Source organism: Trichechus manatus, unplaced genomic scaffold (assembly GCF_000243295.1).
Source record: "Trichechus manatus latirostris isolate Lorelei unplaced genomic scaffold, TriManLat1.0 scaffold00092, whole genome shotgun sequence".
Taxonomy (NCBI): Eukaryota; Metazoa; Chordata; class Mammalia; order Sirenia; family Trichechidae; genus Trichechus; species Trichechus manatus.
In genome coordinates this window covers 6758183-6779752 of record NW_004444028.1, presented here as the reverse complement: position 1 = coordinate 6779752, position 21570 = coordinate 6758183, and the positions used below count along the sequence as shown (strand labels likewise).

Sequence of the window (21570 nt, the reverse complement as noted above, 5' to 3'; positions counted from 1 at the left end):
GTCTCCATGGCACACCACCAGAGTCCCCCCGACACCCTGAGTCTCCCCCCATACCCCGAGTCTCCATGGCACACCACCAGAGTCCCCCCGACACCAAGTCCCCCCCATACCCCGAGTCTCCATGGCACACCACCAGAGTCCTCCCGCACCTAGGCTCTCTCAGTCTTTCTCACACACACCTCAGTGTCACAGAGTCACACATGGGTCTTCCCCAGATTAGCTCATCCAGCCCTCATTGGAGGGGCACGCAGCCTGCCACCCCGGCTTTCTCCCAGAGCCTGCCTCATGCTGCCCTCCCTCCTGGCCCTCCCCAGGACGCCATTGTTTTGGCAGTGAAGTCCCTCCCGCCCCAGACGCTCATCAACTTGGCCACGTTTGGCACATCCGTGCAGCCCCTCTTTCCAGAGAGCCGACGGTGCAGTGATGTGAGTGAGGTCCAGGGGCGTGGGGGCCTAACGAGACGTTCCCCCCAGCGCGGCCCAGCCCGTGGCTTCTCCTTCCAGGACACCGTGCAGCTCATCTGTGGGAGCACTGAGGGCCTGCAGGCTGCTGGCAGCCCCCCAGATGTGCTGGCGGCGCTGGACTGGGCCATGGGGCAGCCCCAGCACAGGGCCCACCCTCGGCAGCTGTTCCTGCTCACAGGCGCCTCGCCCGCGCCTGCCACTACCCATCGAGCTCTGGAGCTCATGCGGTGGCACAGGGGGACAGCCAGGTATGGAGGGAGTAGAGCTGGGTGCCCAAGGCTGGCCCCCAGCCAGGGGGCTCCTGTAGGCCACAGGTGCCTCTCTTCCCTTGACAGGTGCTTCTCCTTTGGGCTGGGGTCCGCCTGCCACCGGCTGCTGCAGGGTCTGTCAGCGCTCAGCCGAGGCCAGGCCTACTTCCTGAGCCCCGGGGAGAGGCTGCAGCCCATGGTGAGCTTGAGCCCCGGCCCTGTTCCCTCCTCCTGGAAGTCCTCCCAAGCTACACATGGAATCTGAAACACAACCCAGTCAGGCCACAGGGTCTCTTGACACCCTGGCCAGGACTCCCCACCTCCAGTCCCTCCCCTCCCGATACGAGTCAGGGGAGGAGCTGCTGGTGCTGCTGGGGTGCTGTAGGAGGCCAGAGGTTGAGGCGGGAGATGGTCTCCGACCACCCCCAGATCTTACAGTTTTGACCCAGATCTGAGACATATCCCTGAAAAGCACTGCCTCACCCGTGTGGCAAGGCTCAGCCCAGGAGAGAGACCAAATCCGAGGACTCAAGCACCCAGTCCCTTTGCTTGTTCCTGACCCCAGCCCGGCCCCGCTCCCTAACAGCCCAGGGGCTGGGTGGCCTTCCCGCTCTGTCCAGCTGTGTGACACCTCGTTCTCTCCCATGTCCCCATCCTGGCTACCCCCCACAGCTGGTGCGGGCTCTGCGGAAGGCACTGGAGCCTGCTCTGAGTGACATCTCTGTGGACTGGTTCGTGCCGGATGCTATGGAGGCACTGCTGACACCCCGGGAGATCCCGGCACTGTACCCCGGGGACCGGCTGCTCGGTTACTGCTCCCTGTTCAGGGTGGATGGCTTCCGGCCCTGCCCGCCTGGGGTAGGCCTGGGCTGGGGTGTAGGAGGGTCCACTGGCGTGGCTGAAGCCCCTGCGTCTCTCCATTCCTGTGCCTCTCTCTGACAAGCTCACCCTACCATCCCCTAAGCCTCCCCAGAGATCATGCTGGGCCCCCAAGGGGCTGCATCCCGCCCCCCTCACGGGGCCTTCCACTGAGTTGTCCTGTGAAGTGCCACCCTTGGCTTTTCTGAAAGGTGACCATAGCGCGCAGCCACAGGAAACAGCTCCAGCACTTGCTGTCAGGTTTCTGTCAAAGCTGTCGCTGGGTGCTTCGTGCCATGCCCTGAAGGAAGCACCATCTAACGTATTTCCTGTAACATTCCGTGACAGGTGGAGCATAGCAGAGATGAAAGCTCAAACCCCAGCCTTTTCACTTACTAGCTGTTTCATTCTGGGGAAATCACTTAACCTCTCTGGGTGCATTTCCTCATCTGTACACTTTTCCCCATAGGGTTGTTGTAATTAGAGGTCATAACACGAGCCCTCTTGGTAGGGTACTTGACACACAGTAGGAGCTTGCTAAATGGCAGTTATTTTTATTAGGAAAAGTTTTCTTTCTCTAGAGGAACTAAGCATGCTTCCTCCTTGGAAGCATACTTCTTGACCAACGAGAGCTGTGTAACAGACCATGTTTCCCTCTTTGGCTGGCTGCCAGGAAGCTCAGAGCCAAACCCTAAGCTCAGTCAGAGCAGCTCTGTTAAACCCTTACGGTTAGCACGTTTGCTTTCTCCTTCCTTAGTTCTGGTCTTTCATTTCAGGTTTATTAACTTTATTGCTTCTTGCTCTGAGCCATCTCAAATCCTGTTTGGAAAGCTGTAGTGTACACCTACAATCATATTTTTTTCAATAACTGTTCTCTCCCTAGGGCCAAGAACCCAGCTGGCAGAGCTTGGGCGGCTCCATGTTCCCATCCCCAGAGGAGGAGCCATCTGCCACCAGCCCTGGCACCGAGCCCACTGGTACTACAGAGCCACTGGGAGCAGGCACTGTGTCAGCAGAGCTGACCAGTCCATGGGCTGCTGGGGACTCAGAGCAGAGTGAGTGTCTGGGTGTTATGTGTGGGGCTGTGTTAGAGGAAGAGTAGGCGTGGATGAGGCCAGGGCTGCGGTCCGTTCTCTTGCCTCCCAGCAGGTACTGATGCTCTGACAGACCCAGCCACAGACCCCGGACCCAACCCGTCCTCTGACACAGCCATTTGGCGCCGCATCTTCCAGTCCTCGTACATCCGGGAGCAGTACGTGCTCACCCATTGCTCTGCCAGCCCCGAGCCCGGCCCGGGCTCCACCGGCAGCAGTGAATCCCCTTGCTCCCAGGGCCCTTGCTCCCCTGAGGGCAGTGCTCCCCCGAAGCCCCCTTCTCAGCAGGGCTGCTGCAGCCTAGCCTGGGTAGAACCTGCAGGTACTCGCTCCTGCCCCCTGCCTGCACCCGCAGCGGCTTCATTCAAGGTGAGATTCAGCAGCGCTTGGCTGCTAACCGAAAGGTCAGGGGTTCGAACCAGTGGCCCCGCAGGAGAAAAGACCTGGCAATCTGCTCCTGTAAAGTTTGCAGCCTAGGAAAGAACCCTATGGGACAGTTCTACTCTGTCATACAGGGCTGCTATGGGTCGGAATCAACTCGACAGCACACACAACATGTGCCAGACATCATGTGGCGGCTCCCATTACGCCTAGCTGGAGAGACAGACGGGTAAATCTCTAACGGTGATACCATGTGGCAGTCAGGATGAGCACGTGCACAAGGTATTGGGGGGCTCAGGGTCAGGGTGATTAGCCCTGTTTGGGGGAGTCGGGAAAGGCTTCTTCGGAAAGCTGGAACTAAAGCCATGTCTGGAAGAGTAAGCAGAAGTTAGCTAGGCTAAGAGGGAGAGGACGCGCACAGAAACAGAGAGACAAGCAACAGCCTCAGGTGTGAAATGGGAAGTGGACTGAGATGACTCTGCAGAGGGGACCAAGGACCAGAGGTCCTTGTAGACCGTAAGGAGCTTGGTCTTCCTCCTAAGGGTGGTGAGCAGCCATCCAGGAGTTCAGGCAAAGGGGCAGGTGAACAGCCACGTACGTATCCGGTGGCCAGAAGTGCTATACTTCTTGACCAACGGCCCCACTTCCGCATGCAGGCTGGAGCCTCGAGTGCTGAGGTGCTGGGCCATCAGCGCCGAGCAGTTCTGGCTCACCGAAGCCTCTCATCGCCCCCAGGCCGGGCCAACCCAGCCCTCGGCCACCCCCGGCACCCCTCTCTGGGTACAGCGCCAGATGGGCGAGGCCCCGAGCCAGGGCAGCAGCTGGGACAGGGCCTGGATGACTCAGGTGAGGGTCAGTGAGGAGCTGAGCTCCCCGACACCATGGTGGCCTTGGGGAGGTGGAGCCCAGGGCACCACACTGTCCCCACCCCTGCTGTCCTCTCTCCCCAGGAAACCTCCTCTCCCCAGCCCCCATGGACTGGGACATGTTGATGGACCCACCTTTCTTGTTCACGGCTGTGTCCCCTAATGGGGACTCAGCCCCTCCAGCAGCGCCAGTGCCTCCCCAGGCCCCCTACTGCCATGTGGTGATCCGGGGCCTGTGTGGCGGGCAGCCTCTGTGCTGGGAGGTAGATGTGGGGCTGGAGACGCTGTGGGGGCCTGGGGATGGATCACAGCCTCCATCACCCTCTGAAAGAGAAACTGCTTGGGACCAAGCACTCCACCGGCTGACGGCGGCCTCCGTGATCCAGGACAATGAACAGCTGGCTCTCCGAGGAGGGCCTGAAACCACAGCTGACCGAGGTGAGCTGCTGGTGGGCCCAGTCGGGGCCTACGGGCCTGCAGGGGGCAGAGAATGCCAGAAGGATGGGTCTGTGTGCTTGATCACTCTCTATACCTCACCTTGCTCGGAAAGGCTTTGAGGTGGCTCGCCCACATTGACAAGATAAAAAATTAAGCAAGGTAATGGGAAAAGGGAAAATAAGAGGAAGCTAGAAATGAGGTTATGTTAAACATCACGCCATGAGGTTATGTACCCTTGCTAAGCGTGGGACCCAAAACTGGCGAGCTTCCTAGCAGCCAGAACAGAGGAAAACAGGATCCTGTAATGATTCACAGTGCCTGTGACATAAAAAACCAATCTGTTGTTCAAGAAGACTGTTAAACCCTCAGCTCTTCAGTTTCGCTAGCCACATTTCAAGTGCTCAACAGTCACACGAGACTAGTGGCTACCATATTGGATGGCACATAGAACATTTCCATCGTCACAGAAAGTTCTATGGGACAGTGCTGAAAGGGGTGGACAGAACAGCTACCAGAGTCAATGCCTTCTCTGGTTCGGGTCCAGATTGTTGAATTTCTGGGGGGTGGGCAGTTGGGGTGGGCTGTTGTGGGTTGTGGGTTCAGCCTGACCACTTCTTGTCAAAGTTGTAGAGTCTGAGCCAGTTCTGGGCCTGAGAAGTTACCCCAGTCTGTTCAGAGATGGACAGGAAAGCTGTGGGGAGGGCTGACATTTTCTTCTGTGAAGCCCTCTGAGCGCCTGGCGGTGGGAGTGCCCCCCTGTTGTCCAGCAGGTTGCTCCTTGGTTTCACAGGCCCTGCCCGGAGGTCCTGGCTTCGAGCCCTCCAGACAAGCAAGGTCAGCTGTGCCCCGTCCTGCTTCACCTGCCCTGTAGCAGTGGATGCTACCACTCGGGAGGTCCTGCCTGGAGCCCTGCAGGTGTGGAGCTCAGGTAGGGTCCCTCCCCTGGTGACCTCTCAGATGTGGGCCCTTGCCTCACTGGCCACCTCCAGGGCAAGCCTGACCCCTTGTCTCCTGTGTCCCAGCAGAGCCAGGCCAGCTCCACAGCACCCCTCCTGCCTCTCAGGGCTCTCTAGATGCAGCCCCTCTGCCCACAGTCTCCCACTCCAAAGGTAACGCCCGAATTTGGGGAAAGGGTGGGGCAACCTGGCTTAGAGAGCACCCATTGGCTCTGATGTCCCACTGCAGGGCTGCAAGGAGGCTCTTCAGCAGGCGCCTGGGATCCAGACCAGAATGGCAACTCCAAGTCCGGGGTGGATGACCCTGCAGCCCCCACTGCTGGTCCTCCCTGTCCGTACCCCCAGCCTCCCTCTAGGCTCGGCCTGGGCCGGCGGAGGGCCAAGGGTTCCGACAGCCGCAGCCTCTGTGGCCCTGACCCCGGCCTGGCGGCCGACACCCACCCTGCAGGCAACGGCCACGACTACCTGCCCCTGGTGAGGACTCGGGAGGTGGAGGGTGGCGTCGCCAGGGCCAGGGCGCTGTCTCAGCTCGCTTCTCCCCCCACCTCCTCTCTCCTCAGGTGCGGCTGCAGGAGGCCGCCGGCTCCTTCCGCCTGGACGCGCCCTTCTGCGCCGCCGTACGCATTCCGCAGGAGCGCCTGTGCCGCGCCTCGCCCTTCGCCGCGCACCGTGCCAGCCTCAGCCCCACCTCGGCCTCGTCCCCCTGGGCCCTCCTGAGCCCTGGAGTGGGCCAGGGCGACAGCGCCACGGCTTCCTGCAGCCCCTCCCCCAGCTCGGGCTCCGAGGGCCCAGGCCAGGTAGACAGCGGCCGGGGCTCGGACACGGAGGCCTCGGAGCGAGCGGAAGGGCCGGGCCGCACCGACCTGCGGGGCCGCAGCTGGGCCACCGCCGTGGCCCTCGCGTGGCTGGAGCACCGCTGTGCCGCCGCCTTTGGGGAGTGGGAGCTGGCGGCGGCCAAGGCTGACTGCTGGCTGCGGGCCCAGCACCTGCCCGATGGCCTCGACGTGGCAGCCCTCAAGGCGGCGGCCCGCGGGCTCTTCCTGCTGCTGCGCCACTGGGACCAGAACCTCCAGCTGCACCTGCTGTGCTACAGCCCGGCCAACGTCTGAGGGCTGCCGTGGCCGGGACTGCCCAGCACCCAGCAGACCACCTCACTGCCACCCAGGGCCGGCCTCTCAGTGCTGGGAAGGGTGGGCCGCTGGGCCTGCCCCCGACTGCTTTTCACCCCCTTCCCAGAATGTTCTCCCCCCACAGAAAGTGCCTGCCCATGCTCTCTCTGGCTCCGCCGGTCCAGTCCCCTCCCGCTCCAGCTCCATGCAGTGCAGCGGCCGCAGGGGAGAGAGCCACAGCCCCAGATCCTATGCAATAAAGTGCCTCCGAGGACTGCCAGTGAGTGCTTTATCGGGCCCAGGCACGCCCTCAGGGTAGGCTGCACAGACGTGGACTTCATGCAGTTTATTGGAAGGGCACAGAGTCCATCCCCACTCAGGGTCCTCAGTGGCCTGAGGGGAGGGGGTGGATTTCAGGGGGCTTTCTTGCTGTGCTGGATGCCCTTGGGGTAAGGCTGGGGCCCCAGCCAGAGCTGCAGCAGGATGACAGCATGGCACACGTGCAGGGCAGCAGAGCTGCCGGATGTGGATGGGTATGTGTTCCAGGAGAGCTCGATGAGCCCCAGCACCAGCAACCTGGGGAGGAAAACCAGGGCCCGGGTTGTGCCCACTTCCTGGGCCTGTAGCCCTTTGGTTCCTCATGTCCTGGACACATCCCTCCACCCCTTCCCTGTCACAAACTTGAGATGAGGAACCCCCAGCCCTTCCCATGCCCCCAGGTTGGCCCAGCCATACCTGAGCAGGTGTGTGAGCCAGCGTGCAGGCATGGCCCACAGGAGGTAGGGCAGCGTGTGGAAATACCAAACATAGAACTGGTAGTGGAGGGAGCGGCTGAAGCAGATGCCAATGAAGTTGGAGGTGAAGAGAGCAGAAACAATCTGTACATGGTGGTCAAGGCCAAGGGCAGGGGCAGAAGAGGCAGGAGGTGGGGGAGGGGCAGTCCCAAAGCAGAGAGGCAAAAATTTGGGGGTTGGAATAGCCCCGACTCTGCCCTTCATAACTGCGTGCCTTTGGGTACGTTTCCGAACCTCTCTGGACCTGCTCATCCATCTAATAAGGAGACAGTAATACCTAGGGCCGTGATGCCTACTGAGTTTGAATCTGTCACTTAATAGCTGTGTGACCTTGGCAAGTTATTTAACCCCTTAATGCCTTAACTTTGCCATCTGTAAAATGGGAATAATCTGGGTAGCTCTCTATCTCAGAGCTTTAAACGTTAGACTGTATACACAATGGGATAGTACTCAGGCATAAAGAGAAATGTAGTCCTGATACCCGCTACGCCATGGAAGAGCCTTGAAATCAGTCAGTCACAAGCTGACAAATGGAGTATCTAGAATAAGCAAGTGTACAGAGACCATGGTTTATCAGTGGTTACCAGGGGCAGGCAGGAGGGCGGGGGAAAGGAGGACTCAATGCTGAGGGGACCTGAGCTCCTGTTACGGGGGACGGTATAATCCGGGAACAGATAAGGGGGGTGGCTGAACAACACGATGAACCTAGCTAACGTCACTGACGGTACATGTGAAGACTGTCAAAATGCCAAATGTTCTGTTACGTGTATATTGACCACAGTAAAAAAAAATAGGTAGAATGTATAGACATCTCTTAGGACAGTACCTGGCAGAGGGTGAGCACTCAATAATGGTAGCTATTAATGGGACCTATGGGGTCACTGGGGCCCTGGTGGCACAGTGGTTAAGAACTTGGCTGCTAACCAAAAGGTTGGCAGTTTGAATCCACCAGCCACTCCTTGGAAATCCTATGGGGGCGTTCTACTCTGTCCTGTAGGGTCGCTATGAATCAGAATTAACTCAAAGGCAATGGGTTTGGTTTTTGGTTTTAATGGTAGCTTATTAATTTATGGACTATTTAGGATTAAGAATAAAAATGCTTAAATATGTAAAGCACTCAGCAGAGTTTGGTGCAGACCAGGGGCTCTACAGATGGGCCCGGAGCCATAACTGGTGCCTCCCTTTCCCTCCCCCAGGGTCACCGCCATCGGGGTTAACTAACCAGGCCCAGTCTCTGCACTGGGAGAGGGCAATGCTTACCTTCCCACGATTTAAAGGATATGATTGGGTGTGAGGGGCTGGGGTGGGACCTTCCTTTTGGAAGGATCCTTCAGCAGCGACAGGATGCTTTCCCCTGTCCTGAGGAGAAGGCATTTAGACATATGTCAAGCCCTCATCGTGGGCCAAGTTCTAGACTCAGCCCCAAGAGCTCAACATCACCCCTAAGCAGCCCCTGAGGCCTAGGTCCTTCACTCCTTCCCCTCAGATCTGCCCATGGCCTGGCCCCCTTTCCTACCTGTGCCACCTGTGGAGGGCAAAGAGCAAGAGCAGGGTGAGGTGGGCGGCCAGCAGGAGCAGGTGGAAGGCACGATGCAGGAAGACGGCCTCGGGAAGGAAGCGCCAGTTCACCGTCCAACGGAAGAGAAACTGACGGCCAAGGTCGAAGGAGCGGGACAGGTAGCCGGTGGGGTTCTCCAGCAGGAAGGGCAGCCCCAGGACCACCTGGGGTGAGCGTCAGGTCAGCAGCTGTCCAGGCTCACCCCCCCACCTTTGGGTCAACCCTGAGGGGAGTGGGAGTGGGCACAAGCCTCAGGGGTTCCCTGATTTCCACCAGGAAGGGCAGGAAAGCCGACCCCACCCCACCACCCCGAGGCCAGAGCCTGGGTCCAAAGATGCTGAGGAGGCAAGTCGTAACCACATTTTACATTTGGATTCGCTCAGTCACAAATGCACAAAGCCAGAAGGGCCCTCAGAGGCCGCCTAGTTCACACCTTTACTTCACAGCTAAGGAAACCGAAGCCCAGAGGTAGTGGCTGCCCAGCCCAGAATCAGCTCCAAAACTCCCTCCCTGTCTCTTGGCTCTGAGGCCGTCATGGGGATGGAGGAAGGAGGCCAGGCAAAGCAGCTTTCCCTTCACTAGAAAGGGAAGGAACGAGGTGGGGTACCTGAAGGAGGGACGAGGTGGGGGTACCTGAAGGAGAGCACAGATGCCCAGCTTGGGGAGGGCCCCACGGAGGCCAAACTGCGTGAGGAGGAGGAAGAGCAACCCGGGGGCGAAGAGCAGCCCGTTCATCTTCACCGAGACCGCCAGGCTGCGGGGGGAGGGGGGGTCAGCTCCGGGCTCCGCACCCCACCCAAAGATGACCCCCACCATCACCACAGCAAGGGGGGAGGGGGAAAGGGGAGGGGGCTAGCTCGTTCCTCTTCACCGAGACCGCCAGGCTGGGGTGGGGAGGGGAGGGGGTCAGCTCCGGGCTCTGCACCCCGCCCAAAGATGACCCCTGCCATCACCACAGCAAGGTAGAGGCCCACACTCAGAGCTGCCAGGGGGAGGGGAAGGCAGTCTGGGAGCGGGGAGAGGGTCAGATGCCTGGTCTCTATGCCCAGACAGAGCGAGCAGATAGATACTGAGTATTCAGCACCTGAGGCCCATCGCCAACCAGGGATGCCGCCTGGAGGTCAGGAAGAGGATACGCACGTGGGCGTTGGGGGCCTATCTACAGATCCTGACAGGCCAACCCTGGCTACCCCCTTACTCCATCTGCTGCGGAAAACGGGGGAGACAGAGATGGAAACAGAGAAGGGAGGGGTTATGACCTGAAACAGCAGCAGCCCCAGCCCCAGCGCTGGGCCAGCAGGAGGTTGATGCTGAGGAAGAGCAGCGCCATAGCCACGGGGTCATTGAAGAGCCGCAGCACAAAGATGGAGTGGACACGGTAGGAGGCACAGCACATGAAGAAAAAGACGAAGGGAGGTACCTGAGGAGCAGGCAGTGGGGTGGGGAACAAGGTCAGCTCACCAGGCCTGAGCCATCTATACTCCTTGGCCCTCCCAGGTTTGGGCCCCTGGGCCTTCGTGGGGTGGGCTCACTTTGCAGGTCTGGTGGTAGATGGAGAAGACAAGCAGCAAGGTGGCCAGGTAGAGCACGGCAAAGATGTGCTGGGCCACACGGATGTCCGTGCCCCGGCCAGTGACATAGTACAGCCCCATGAAGATATACACGAAGCCCGCCGGGTACCTGGGAGATGAGAGCACGAGCCCCGGTCAGGCCACCCAGGCTGGCACCCAGCCAGTCTCTCCCGGCCCTCCCACGCCTCCTATCCGCGCTCACACGAGAGGTCCAGTGTCCCGGCCCCCCACGCCTCCTATCCGCACTCACATGAGAGGTCCAGTGTCCCGGCCCTCCCACGCCTCCTATCCATACTCACACGAGAGGTCCAGTGTCCCGGTCCTCCCCACGCCTCCTATCCGCACTCACACGAGAGGTCCAGTGTCCCGGCACTCCCACGCCTCCTATCCATACTCACACGAGAGGTCCAGTGTCCCGGCCCTCCCACGCCTCCTATCCGCACTCACACGAGAGGTCCAGTGTCCCGGTCCTCCTCACGCCTCCTATCCATACTCACACGAGAGGTCCAGTGTCCCGGTCCTCCCCACGCCTCCTATCCGCACTCACACGAGAGGTCCAGTGTCCCGGTCCTCCCACGCCTCCTATCCATACTCACACGAGAGGTCCAGTGTCCCCCTGCAGTTGCGTGTAGTCGTAGGTGCCGTTGATGACACCCTCCACCTCGGTCATGTAGGCCTTCCAGTCAATCTCTGTGTCTGAAAGTGGACAGGATGGTCTGGTTACTTCCAAACCCAGAACGTGGCTGCCCCCGCACCTCCAGCCCATCACAGTTCCAGCTCATTTTCAGGGCTTCCCTCGCCATCCCTTTGTCAGTAACTGCAATGTCTACATCCTCAGCCCAGCACTCTTCTGTAAGTTCCCAGCCATGCATCGAACTGCCTATCCACCATCTCTCGCCAGGTGACGCCAGGCATCTCAATCTCAATCTATCAAAGCAATCAGGCTCTCTCTTGTGACTGGAAGTTTCTGAAAAAGAATCCTCTCTGACCACAGCACTGTTCTCCTTGTCTTTCTCCTCTTTCCTCAACAGGCTAACTCCTACCTTTCAAGGGGCGGGGGGAGGGGAAGGGGTTCTAGGAAGCCTCCTCTGACTCCTCAGGTCTGGCCTCACTGCCCCTCCTATGTCCTTTACTGCACTGTCTTTTTACTGTCATGATAAACATGAGGTGCTGTAATGGCTTGCTAACTTATTTTTGTCAAGGGCCAGGCCTTCAAGGTAGAAACACATCTGCCTTATTCACCACTGTACCCCTAGCACCCAGCATAGTGTTAGGCATAGAAATAGGTGTTGAAGTAATCGCCTTTACAAGAAAGGTAGGCGCCTTAAGCCCAGTGTCTAGATTCAGCCTGGAGGATCAAGAAGGCAATGGGATGACATATATAAAGCCTTGAAGGAAAAAAAAAAAAAACTGCCAGCCAAGAATTACATACACAGCAAAACTGTCTCTCAAATATGATGGCGAAATTAGGGTATTTCCAGATAAACAGAAGTGTAGGGAATTTGCAAAAACCAAACCAAAATTACAAGAAATACTAAATGGAGCCCTCTGGCTAGAAAATCAGTAACATCAGATAACAAGCCAAGACTAGAACACAGGTCAGAACCACCAGATATCAACCCAAATAGGGAAGTCAGAAAAGTAAATCAAAGCTAGATTCAGCCTGGAAGGAAAATCGCCAATGGACTCCAATGGTCAAGAAACGCCAGCGCTGAGAAGAGATTTTGAGGCCACAGAATTCAACGGGTGAGAAAGTTGAGACTCAGCAGGGGAAGCGACTTGCCCAAAGCCACAAAACAGGCAGTAGCAGCAATACATTAACTCAGACTCGGGTCTTCTGACTGCCAGGCTGGCTTTCTTGGCCTGACAGTCTGTATGTTCAGGCAGAGGGCCCAGCTCTACGGCCGCCCCCTTCCCTTATGGGGGCCGAATCAGGATAGGGATTAGTTTCTGTCGAACAGGCTTAGGGCTCAGGTAAGAGATCTGAATCTGCAGTCGATGAATGAACGTGTCTGGGTCCCAGTCTGGCTTGGGGGTTCGAGTCCCCTCCCACTCCTCCCCTTCCCCTCCCCTCGGCGCACTCACATGCCACCCTGTGAATGACCCAGAAGATGATGCCCACCTCCGCTAGGCAGAGGCAGGCGGCCACCGGCAGCGTGTAGCGCGGCTCCACCAGCAACAAGCGCCGTTCTTGCCAGGCGCGCTGCAGCCATTGCTCGCAGAGACCCGCTGCCCGGGCCGCGGCACCAACCCGGCCGCGTTTCCGCAGCCCAGCGGCCATCTTGACGGTGCGCCGTTCGAGCGGGCCCGCCACTCAGGAAACTCGACCCTTGAGCACTTAGGTTCCGCTCCCCGACCGGCGTCCCCGCCGGCCTTGACCGCTAAGCCGAGTTGTCAGTCATTATTTACCCCGTTAAAACTTACTTCTTCCACACGTCTCCCCGGATGGACTGCACTCTCTGTGTCAGCAGCAACCAAGTCTTACTCCTGAGTACATACCCAGCCCTGGGCGCACAGCTAACGTCGTGGAATGGACGTTTACCAAAAAAGGAACATTTCTGCTCCCCTACCCCAGCCCAGCATCACACTTCGCCCCTGTTGGGAATATGTGTTCACGCGGGTCTTTCCTGGATGGCAAGGACCGTGTTTGCGCCCCTTTCGCCATCCCTCAGAGCCTTCCAGGTGCTCAAAACGGTTTGGGAAGAAATGAATCTTTCCTTAGTTTTCAGACTTCTTAATAGAAGGGGACAGTCTGACTAAAAATATGAGAGAGGACAGTGAGGGGCCTGCTGAGTCTGTCACCGTGAGTGTGGCCCTCAGAGGTGAGGGGACAGTCCAGAGTCTGGAAAATCTCATTTTTCGAGCCGGAGGGTTCTTATAGGAGCGCTCAGCGGGGGACGGAAGTTCCACGTGTTTGTGTTGAGCAACCGCGAGCGGGTGGCGTGGTCACCGAGGCCCCGCCCCCACGCTCCCGCATCCCCATTGGCTCGGAAGGGGCGCCAAGCCCAAGAGAGCCGGCCCGGTGCCCTACTGGCCTCGCCCGCGCTGTTGCATGGGTTCTCCCGGGGCTCCGCCGCCCCTGCCGGCGTTACCGGAGCGGAACTGCGGGTACCGTGAGCTCCAGTACTGGGACCAGCGCTACCGGGACGCTGCCCACTCTGCCCCCTACGAGTGGTTCGGAGACTTCTCCTCCTTCCGTGCCCTTCTGGAGCCGGAGCTGCGGCCGGAGGACCGGATCCTCGTGCTAGGTGGGTAGTCCCGGCGCTGCCCCGCCCGGGTGGAGCTGGCTGGCCCGGGCCGCCCCGGCCTGGCCCGGTCCACCTTCCTTCTGCCCGTCGCGGTCCCAAGCCAAGATCCGGCACCTTCAGAATCTTGGTCGGATTTAGCCAGGGCAAACAGGAACCAAGAGATTCTCAGTCTGGGGGCCCCCCGGAGAAACTCTGGGTCTGAGTGTGGGGCGTGACCCAGGACTTTGCTCCAGACCCGCGGGAAGCAGCCTCGGGCACCGGGGAGCTCGGGGGACCTGGTTCAAGTCCCAGCGCTAGTTGGCTGTACGACTTAGGACAAGTCGTGAACCTGTTCTGAGCTTCGTATTCTTCATCTGTAGAAGTGGGACTGCGAGCTCAGGATGGGTAAGGCACGTGCGGACACCTCGAGCACAAAACCTAGCGTGTTTCCTTTTGTGCCCATGGGAACCAGGAGCCATTGTCACCTAGAGAGGGCTGCCATCTCGGCACTCCGCGAATCCTGACGCTTGGTCCTCCGCCCCGTGTGCTGTGAGGGGGTAGAACAGCGCCCCCTGTGGCCGCAGGGGAGATTGCAGTCGAGATTGGCGCGATTCCCCCGAAGGGAAGAAATGCGGGGTGCAAGGTGTGTCTCTGAGGTGCAGCGGCTCCCTCGGGGTTCTCTCCCACTGCCAGCCTCCGAGCTTCTAGGGAGTTTGGACTGAGGGACAGGTTACCTTCCAGTCTTAGTTTTAATTTTTTTCCTTGCAAAAACCATTATGCAATGAAATATTTCATAAATATAAAAGTCATCTATAATACAGTATATATGTAAGGTATAGATAATAAACCTAATAGGAGTGTATACCCTACTCAGTTTGGGAAATAGAACATTCCTAGTACTAAAAATCAAAACCAAACCATTGCTATCCAGTCAATTGCACTCATAGTGACTCGGAGTAGAACTGCACCATACGGTTTCCAAGGAGCAGCCTTTTGGTTAGCAGCTGAGCTCTTAACCACTGTGCCAGCAGGGCTTCTCCTAGTATAAGAGGAAGTTAACCTAGTGGTTGAGAACTTAGACTCTGGAGGCAGCTAATTAGGTTGGAATCTTGGTTCTGCTGACACTAGCTATGTAAGCATGAACAAGATACCTAAATTTCTGTGCCGCTGTTTTCTCAGCCTTAAAGAAACAAGTATTTATTTTTGAGGTTGTTCACATGATTGCATGAGAACAAGAGATACCTAGAACAATGCTTGGCAAATAAAAAGGTTAGTTTCCACTGAAGAGTCACAGGTGCAGACTGTTAGAAGCAAATACATATCAAAACCTGGGGATACACAGTAAAAGGGACCCAAGGGGATCTGGCAGAGCACTGAGTGTCCCCTACAGTCATGCAGGGAGTAAGTGGTGGAGTGGGGGTATCTTCCAACTCCAGAGCTTCCTCTTCCCCTGTTAAACCATGATGATGGGGTGGAGACAACACAGAGGGGCATCGAGAACTCTGTTGAAATTGGTAAAACGACCACATTGTGAATTAGAGCCTAATGGTCATGTTGATATAACTTGAGATGGAATGTCGTCACTGAAGGTGAGTGGGCCTCTGGAAAACTGGAAGCAATTTAGCATAGTGGTTTAACAGCTCTGGTTCTGGAGTTAGACAGGCCTGACCTAGGTCCAAATTCCGTCTCTACCAATGACCCTGTAACCTGGGGAAAGTTCTTTTTCCACTTTGGGCAGTCTCAGTTTCCTCACCTAGGAAATGGGAATGTAATAATAATATCTATGGAGCCAGGGTGAGCGAAAAAGAGGAAGACCCTCAAAGAGATGGATTGACACAGTGGCTGCAACAGTGGGCTCAAACACAGCAATGACTGTGAGGATGGCACGGATGGCACAGGACTGTTCTGTTGTACATGGGGTCACTATGAGTCGGAACTGACTTGATGGCACCTAACAATAACAACTGTGAAATAAACAGATAATTCGTACAGAAGGCTTAGCATAGGCTCTGGTGTTCAATGACTATTATTAATTATTGTTATTATTATTACGGAAAGTGGGAGTCAGAGTCAGAGAGGCAGTTTATCCAAGACTGTTCCGAGAACAGAGCACCTTTCCCAGGGACTTGCGTGTCTGCTCCCTGTGGCTAGAATCCTTGTGGCAGATGACTGCATCTGGCCGTCACAGCTTTACTGTCACACTTCTCTGATCGTCCCTCTTTGCTTGGCTCCATGCTCCATAGCAATCTTGTGATCATAATTTGACTTCTCGTTTAGATGGAGCCCTGGTGGTGCTGTGATTAAGATCTTGGCTGATAACCAAAAGGTCAGCAGTTCGAATCTACCAGCTGCTTCTTGGAAACCCTATGGGGCCGTTCTACTCTGTGTCCTGTAGGGTCACTCTGAGTCAGAATCAACTCGATGGCAACAGGTTTGGTGATTTTTTATAGGGAGAGAAGGGACTGACTGGAGGATTCAATTGTCCAGTCCCCATAGTGGCTATTTCACTGTGATAAATTAGTGAATTGGCATTCTGGCTTATACCTCAGTCTCTTGGTATTGGGTTAGCATCCATATACTTTGGGGCCCCCATATGATGAGTTCCTGGATCTGGATCAATTCTTTAGGGTTCTGCTGCCCTAAGTCCCCATCTAGGGGGGGCAGGATCCTTCCCAAGGCCCATCTTAGTTGCTGGCCCTAAATCACTGAGGCAGCAGAGTCAGAAATTGCTGATTTGTGAGGTGACTGGCCCTGTGGTCTGGTTTTGTTCTCCCTTCATCTTTGTAAAGTCCTCTTGGAAGATGCCATCCTGTTCCAAGGGGAACAAGGAAAGGAGACCTGGCGTTGTCTACAATTTGGCAGCGCTCTGCGAGCATGTGAGGTCAGGCAGGGGATGGTAAATGGACTGCAGGTCAGAGAACCCAGTGGGATTTCAGCCTGGAACTGAGTTAGGGTCCTCTGGGCAGCCATCACCCACCCCACTGCCATGTGGTGTATCTGTCAGAACTTGTTGTGGCTCTTAACATGTAGAATCCCATGTTGGCTTTCCCAGGTGAGAGAGTACTCTCCCTGAGCCACAAGGCCTGAGGAGGAACACGAGAAGGGGCAGCTAAAGACTGGCCTGCTGCCTCTGGGTGCCCTGTCTGTGTGCCAAGCCCTGCTAGATTAGGGCTATCCCAGCAGCTGAGCCTGTGATCCTCTCAGAGAGGCAAATGGAGATTAAAGGCAACCTAATCCCAAGAGCTGGAGATCCCCACATGGAGCTGCCAAGAGCTGTCATCTAGACCCGTTCTCTGGCTTAGACTGGCCACGGAGGGCCTGGAAAAGGCCAAAAGATCTAAGGAGGTCACGCCTATTGGGCTGTGGATCCAAATCCACTTCTTTAACCTCCACATCTTCTCTAACCTGACCCTGCTCTCTTTGGGACTGCTTTCCAGGCATTTCCTGCCAGACTGTGTGATTCTACAAGACTGAAACCCTTTGCCGACTTACCTTAGGTGGGGCCAGGAGCTGTCCTATGCTCAGGAGGCCTGTCACTGTTGAAGCACTCATCAGGTTATGTACTAACTGCCTGTTATAGATCTGCTGCTCCCACCAGGGCATACTTCCTTGAGGGCCAGGGCTCTTACTTGTCATCAGAGCCTGTGGGGTTATACAATTAACTTTACCCAGATAACTTGGTCTTTGTCCTTGGTTCCTGGGAGATAACCACTAAACCCTTGGAATTTCTCCAGTGATTGGGTTTATGTTAATGACGTGACCCTTGGGTTGGGGCTGGCCACGCCAGAAAGACCCACCAGCTGATATCAGCCTGATCTCAGGGGGGAGGGGCTAGAGGTTGAGTTCAACTACAAATGCAATGATTCAATAAATCATGCCTATGTAATGAAAACCTCAAATAAAAACTCTGGACATTGAAGCTTGTGGAGCTTCCTGGTTGGTGAAAGACATCAATGTTAGAGTGATACATTTCTCGGGACATGGAAGCTCCACGTTGGGGACCCTCCCAGACCTCACCTTATGTATCTCTTTGTGTCCTTTTGCTATAATAAAACTGTAATCATAAGTATAGCACTTTCCTAAGTTCTGTCACTCATTCTATCAAATTATTGAACTCGAGGGGGTAGTGGGAACCCTGAATTTATAACCAGTAGGTCAGAAGTGAAGAAGGCCTGGGTTCCCCCAAGCTTACAATCGGTGTCCTGAGGCGGTAGTGGGAACTCTAAAATTTGTAGTCAGCAGGTCGTAAGTGAGGGTATCATGGGAACCCCCAAGCTTGAGGCTGGCCTCTGAAGCGCTAGGTAGACTTTGCTGTCTGGAGTCCTGTCCCTTTTAACTTGTGAGATCTGAATGCTCCAGTGGTCAGGGTCAGAAGAACTGCATCTGCAGATGGCAGTCAGAGAGGACATTTAGTGTGTGTGTCGGGAGAAAACACGGTCATATACACAGACATTCTTGGAGCCCAATGTGTAGTACTCAGCAAACACATTAAGGAATCATAAGGGACTGATTCCAGTGCGTGTCCCCACCTAGTTTCCCCTTCACTTCTTAATTCTGTCTTGGAAATTAAAGTAGGATAATAACCCCTAACACCAAGCCTTCCCGGGGATGATATCTTCAGAGGATCCCTGAGAGGTTAAGGACTAGGGTAATACTGATATTATCCTAGTAATAATGTTATTATTATCCTAATAGTAACATTGAAGGAACCCTGGTGGCACAGTGGTTAAAGTGATCAACTGCTAACTGAAAGGTCGGCAGTTGAAATCTCTCAGCCGCTCCTTGGAAACCTTATGGGGAAGTTCTACTCTGTCCCGCAGGGTCACTATGAGTCAGAATCGACTTGATGGAAACTGGTTTGGTTTGGTTTGGGTTTTGGTGGCACAGTGATTAAGCGCTCAGCTACTAACCAAAAGGTCAGCGGTTTCGAACCCACCAGCCACTTTGAGGGAGACAAGACCTGGTGATGTGCTCCCGTACAGGTTACAGCCTAGGAGACCCTATGGGGCCGTTCTACTCTGTCTTACAGGGTCGCTATGAGTTTGAATCAACTCTATGGCACGACAATAACCACAGCAAACAGTAATGTTATTATCCTGATAATATCACTGTCCTAGCGAAACTCCCCATTCATTCTGAGTTTGAGGAAACTGCGGCTCAAAATGTTGAATGACTTGCCATGGCCATGTGACTAGGGGTATCAGAACCCAGATGTTTGGACTTCTAGGTTCAGAGCTCCTTCAGCTACTCTCCAGCTGTTTTAGTTCTTCAGTTTAGTGCACCACATCCTGCATGTAAGCAAAATATTGTTATCTTCATTTTTCTGCATAGGAAATCCAAGTTCCCCATATTCAAACAACTTGCCCTAGTCCACACAACTGGGAATGGTAGAGCCAGGATTTGAACCCGTGCTCTGTGACTCCAAGGCTCACACTCTTTCCTGTACTGCACAGCTTCATGTTGGGCTTAGAGAAAATGGGGCCAACAGTGGATAGATGATCAGGGGAAGCTGAGAACCAAAACTAACTTAGCCCTTTGCCACCCCCCTTCTCCCCACCAGGCTGCGGGAACAGTGCCCTGAGCTATGAGCTGTTCCTTGGGGGCTTTCCTGATGTGACCAGTGTGGACTACTCATCAGTAGTGGTGGCCGCCATGAGGGCTCGCTATGCCCATGTGCCCAAGCTGCGCTGGGAGACTATGGATGTGCGGGCGCTGGGCTTCCCCAGTGGCTCCTTCGACGTGGTGCTCGAGAAGGGCACGCTGGATGCCTTGCTCGCTGGGGAACGGGATCCCTGGACTGTGTCCTCTGAAGGTGTTCACACTATGGACCAGGTGCTGAGTGAGGTGAGGGAGCAACAAGAGGGGAAGGCAGACCGACAGGTGGGAATGAAGGGTTGAGGTTTCAGGAGAATAGAAGAACTCAGAAGCCAGTAGGGGGCATGGTTTGGACCAAGTGGTGGGCCTGAAGGAAGCAGAGGGTTAAGCTGGGTCAGGATTGGCGGGGACTAGAGTGGCTAGGAGCCCTAGTGGTGCAGTGGTTAAGAGCTTGGCTGCTAACCAAAAGGTTGGCAGTTCAAATCCACCAGCCGCTCCTTGGAAACCCTTATGGGGCAGTTCTACTCTGTCCTATAGGGTTGCTATGAGTTGGAAGCGAGTCAATGGTAACGGATTTAGATGGCTAGGCTCACATAGGCTAATGACTGGCTACTGAGTTGCTGTAGGGATGAGGTAGCAGCCAGGTACCAGACAGGTGACACAGACTGGGAGGGTGAGCAGTTGACAGGAAAGCAGTGCCCCCTGTACCTGAGTCACCCTCATGCTCCTACCTTCATGGGATGGCCAGGGGGCAGGGGACAGGGCTCACTGTGTTCTTGAAAATACTATACCCACCCCCAGTGATCTATCCCCTGGGAAAGCCCAGGGCAGTACCTGCCGCTGAAGCGGGCACCTGGGCCAGTACTGACCTCCGAGGGCCTTCAGATGGCCTCTTCACTGACGGCTTCTTTGTCTGTCTTGCAGGTGAGCCGGGTGCTGGTTCCTGGGGGCCGGTTCATCTCACTGACCTGTGCTGCCCCCCACTTTCGGACTAGGCACTATGCCCAAGCTCATTACGGCTGGTCCCTGAGGCACAGAACCTATGGCAGGGGTTTCCACTTCCATCTCTACCTCATGCACAAAGGTGGGGAGCTGAGTGCGGCCCAGCTGGCCCTGGGAGCCCAGATCCTCTCGCCCCCTAGTCCCCTAGCCTCACCCTGCTTCCTCCAGGACTCGGATCATGAGGACTTCCTCAGTGCCATTCAGCTGTGAGGCCAGAATCATGAGCCTTCAGCCCTCCCTGCCTTTCTGCTCAGGCTCCTCGAGTAATTGGAATTCCCAACTTGAGGACTTGGGGTTGGGTCCAAGGTGCTCACCACTCAAGGGCCTCATGACTAAGATAAGAGTTAGTGGGAGCAGGCCCGTGTGAACCAATACACCCCAGGTCAAGCTGGATCCTGAATCCTAGGCTTCTGGTTTCCTTCTTGGGTTCCTCAGAGTTCTCCTAGGTTCCTCAAACACCCTCCCCAAAATACTGCACCCACCACCAGTGATTTATCCCCTGGGGCAAAGCTCAGCACCACCCCTCCACACACTACACTGGGAGACCTATATCCCTGAGGCCTATTACTGACCCCATCCAATCTGGGTTTATCCACAAGAGGTTGCAGACTTTGAATCTAGCTAAATAGCTTTATGCTTCTGTCCCAGCCCCAGCTCCAGTGACCTGTCCTGCTTAGGTGGTACTGGGCCCTGCTTTGGCAACCCTCCCCAGCCAGCAGCATGCACCAGAAATTCCCAAGTACCTGCTCCCTTCCCCAAAAAGGGCTCGTAGCTATTTTTGCCTGGCTCCTGAGCAGTCGGAAGCAGCTGCCACACACACAGGGAGGTCTGTGTTTATTCACACACTCCTGGTACAGTGAAGATGAAGGAACATTTACAAAGGACACCCCTGGGTTGAAAACATCTCCAGGGCCATAGGTGTCATCCGAAGGTGCACAGCAGTCCCCACTTGGGTCCTCAGGGGCAGGACACAGGAGTCCAAGGTAAAATCAGGTCTGGGCCCGTGGAAGGTGATACCTTGCGGGGGGAGGAGTCTGCTGAGAGCCGTCTGGGGTCAGGCCTGGGCAGACTGGCCATGAGGTTGGGTACCATGGTGGGGGCTGGTCCCACCCCAGCCTCAACACCCGTCCTATCCGCCAGGCGCAGAAGAGCGTGGCTGAGACCGTGGGGGGAGGGCACGACCGTGAGATGAGCCGGTAAACAAAGAGTCGGATATAAAAATACAAATGTGCTGAGGAGGTCCCTTAGAAAGAGGCTGAGGATGGGGTCACGCCAGACAGGGATGGGGGTGAGGAGCGGCCCTGACGGCTGGGCTCAGGTGGGTGGGAAGCTCATGCAAATACGCAGCCAAACATCCCTGGCCGCGCGCGCGCGCGCGCGGTCCAACGCCGGCCGGTCGCCTGGTCTGC

At 56.1% G+C, this 21570-nt stretch overlaps 3 protein-coding genes across 8 annotated transcripts in view; 2 read left to right on the top strand and 1 right to left on the bottom strand.

Moving 5' to 3' along the window:
• VWA5B2 (von Willebrand factor A domain containing 5B2) overlaps positions 1 to 6414 on the top strand; it is a 13188-nt gene extending 6774 nt beyond the window's left edge. Inside the window, exons 8-19 of one of the 2 annotated variants that reach the window (XM_004382284.1) lie at positions 315 to 425; positions 504 to 712; positions 800 to 911; positions 1385 to 1570; positions 2454 to 2625; positions 2720 to 3033; positions 3702 to 3891; positions 3996 to 4349; positions 5140 to 5277; positions 5375 to 5458; positions 5535 to 5779; positions 5866 to 6414. In XM_004382284.1, the coding sequence (XP_004382341.1) occupies positions 315 to 425; positions 504 to 712; positions 800 to 911; positions 1385 to 1570; positions 2454 to 2625; positions 2720 to 3033; positions 3702 to 3891; positions 3996 to 4349; positions 5140 to 5277; positions 5375 to 5458; positions 5535 to 5779; positions 5866 to 6414 (2664 nt within the window). Of the gene's footprint in view, positions 1 to 314; positions 426 to 503; positions 713 to 799; positions 912 to 1384; positions 1571 to 2453; positions 2626 to 2716; positions 3034 to 3701; positions 3892 to 3995; positions 4350 to 5139; positions 5278 to 5374; positions 5459 to 5534; positions 5780 to 5865 lie in introns of both variants that reach the window. The other variant, XM_023736767.1, reaches the window with a different exon arrangement.
• A 301-nt stretch (positions 6415 to 6715) lies between these two features.
• ALG3 (ALG3 alpha-1,3- mannosyltransferase) lies at positions 6716 to 12643 on the bottom strand. Of its 3 annotated transcripts, none has more exons than XM_004382282.3 (9): positions 12460 to 12643; positions 10934 to 11033; positions 10299 to 10446; positions 10026 to 10186; positions 9400 to 9520; positions 8725 to 8930; positions 8491 to 8567; positions 7150 to 7294; positions 6716 to 6990 (listed from the first exon to the last, which is right to left on the bottom strand). In XM_004382282.3, exons 1-9 carry the CDS (start codon positions 12548 to 12550, stop codon positions 6828 to 6830), a joined length of 1212 nt encoding a protein of 403 aa, XP_004382339.1. In that variant the 5' UTR covers positions 12551 to 12643; the 3' UTR covers positions 6716 to 6827. The 3 variants fall into 3 exon arrangements, with proteins under 3 accessions (XP_004382339.1, XP_004382340.1, XP_004382338.1); XM_004382281.2 differs by having other exon boundaries at positions 6746 to 6990; positions 12423 to 12643; XM_004382283.3 differs by lacking the exon at positions 10934 to 11033 and having other exon boundaries at positions 12423 to 12643.
• Positions 12644 to 13373: 730 nt separating this feature from the next.
• Positions 13374 to 21570, top strand: part of ECE2 (endothelin converting enzyme 2) — a 39048-nt gene continuing 30851 nt past the window's right edge. Inside the window, exons 1-3 of one of the 3 annotated variants that reach the window (XM_004382279.2) lie at positions 13374 to 13585; positions 19125 to 19408; positions 20084 to 20557. In XM_004382279.2, coding sequence (XP_004382336.1) covers positions 13390 to 13585; positions 19125 to 19408; positions 20084 to 20371 — 768 coding nt within the window. In that variant the 5' untranslated portion in view covers positions 13374 to 13389 and the 3' untranslated portion in view covers positions 20372 to 20557. Of the gene's footprint in view, positions 13586 to 19124; positions 19409 to 20083; positions 20558 to 21570 lie in introns of those variants that run through there. The other 2 variants (XM_004382275.1, XM_004382278.1) reach the window with 2 other exon arrangements.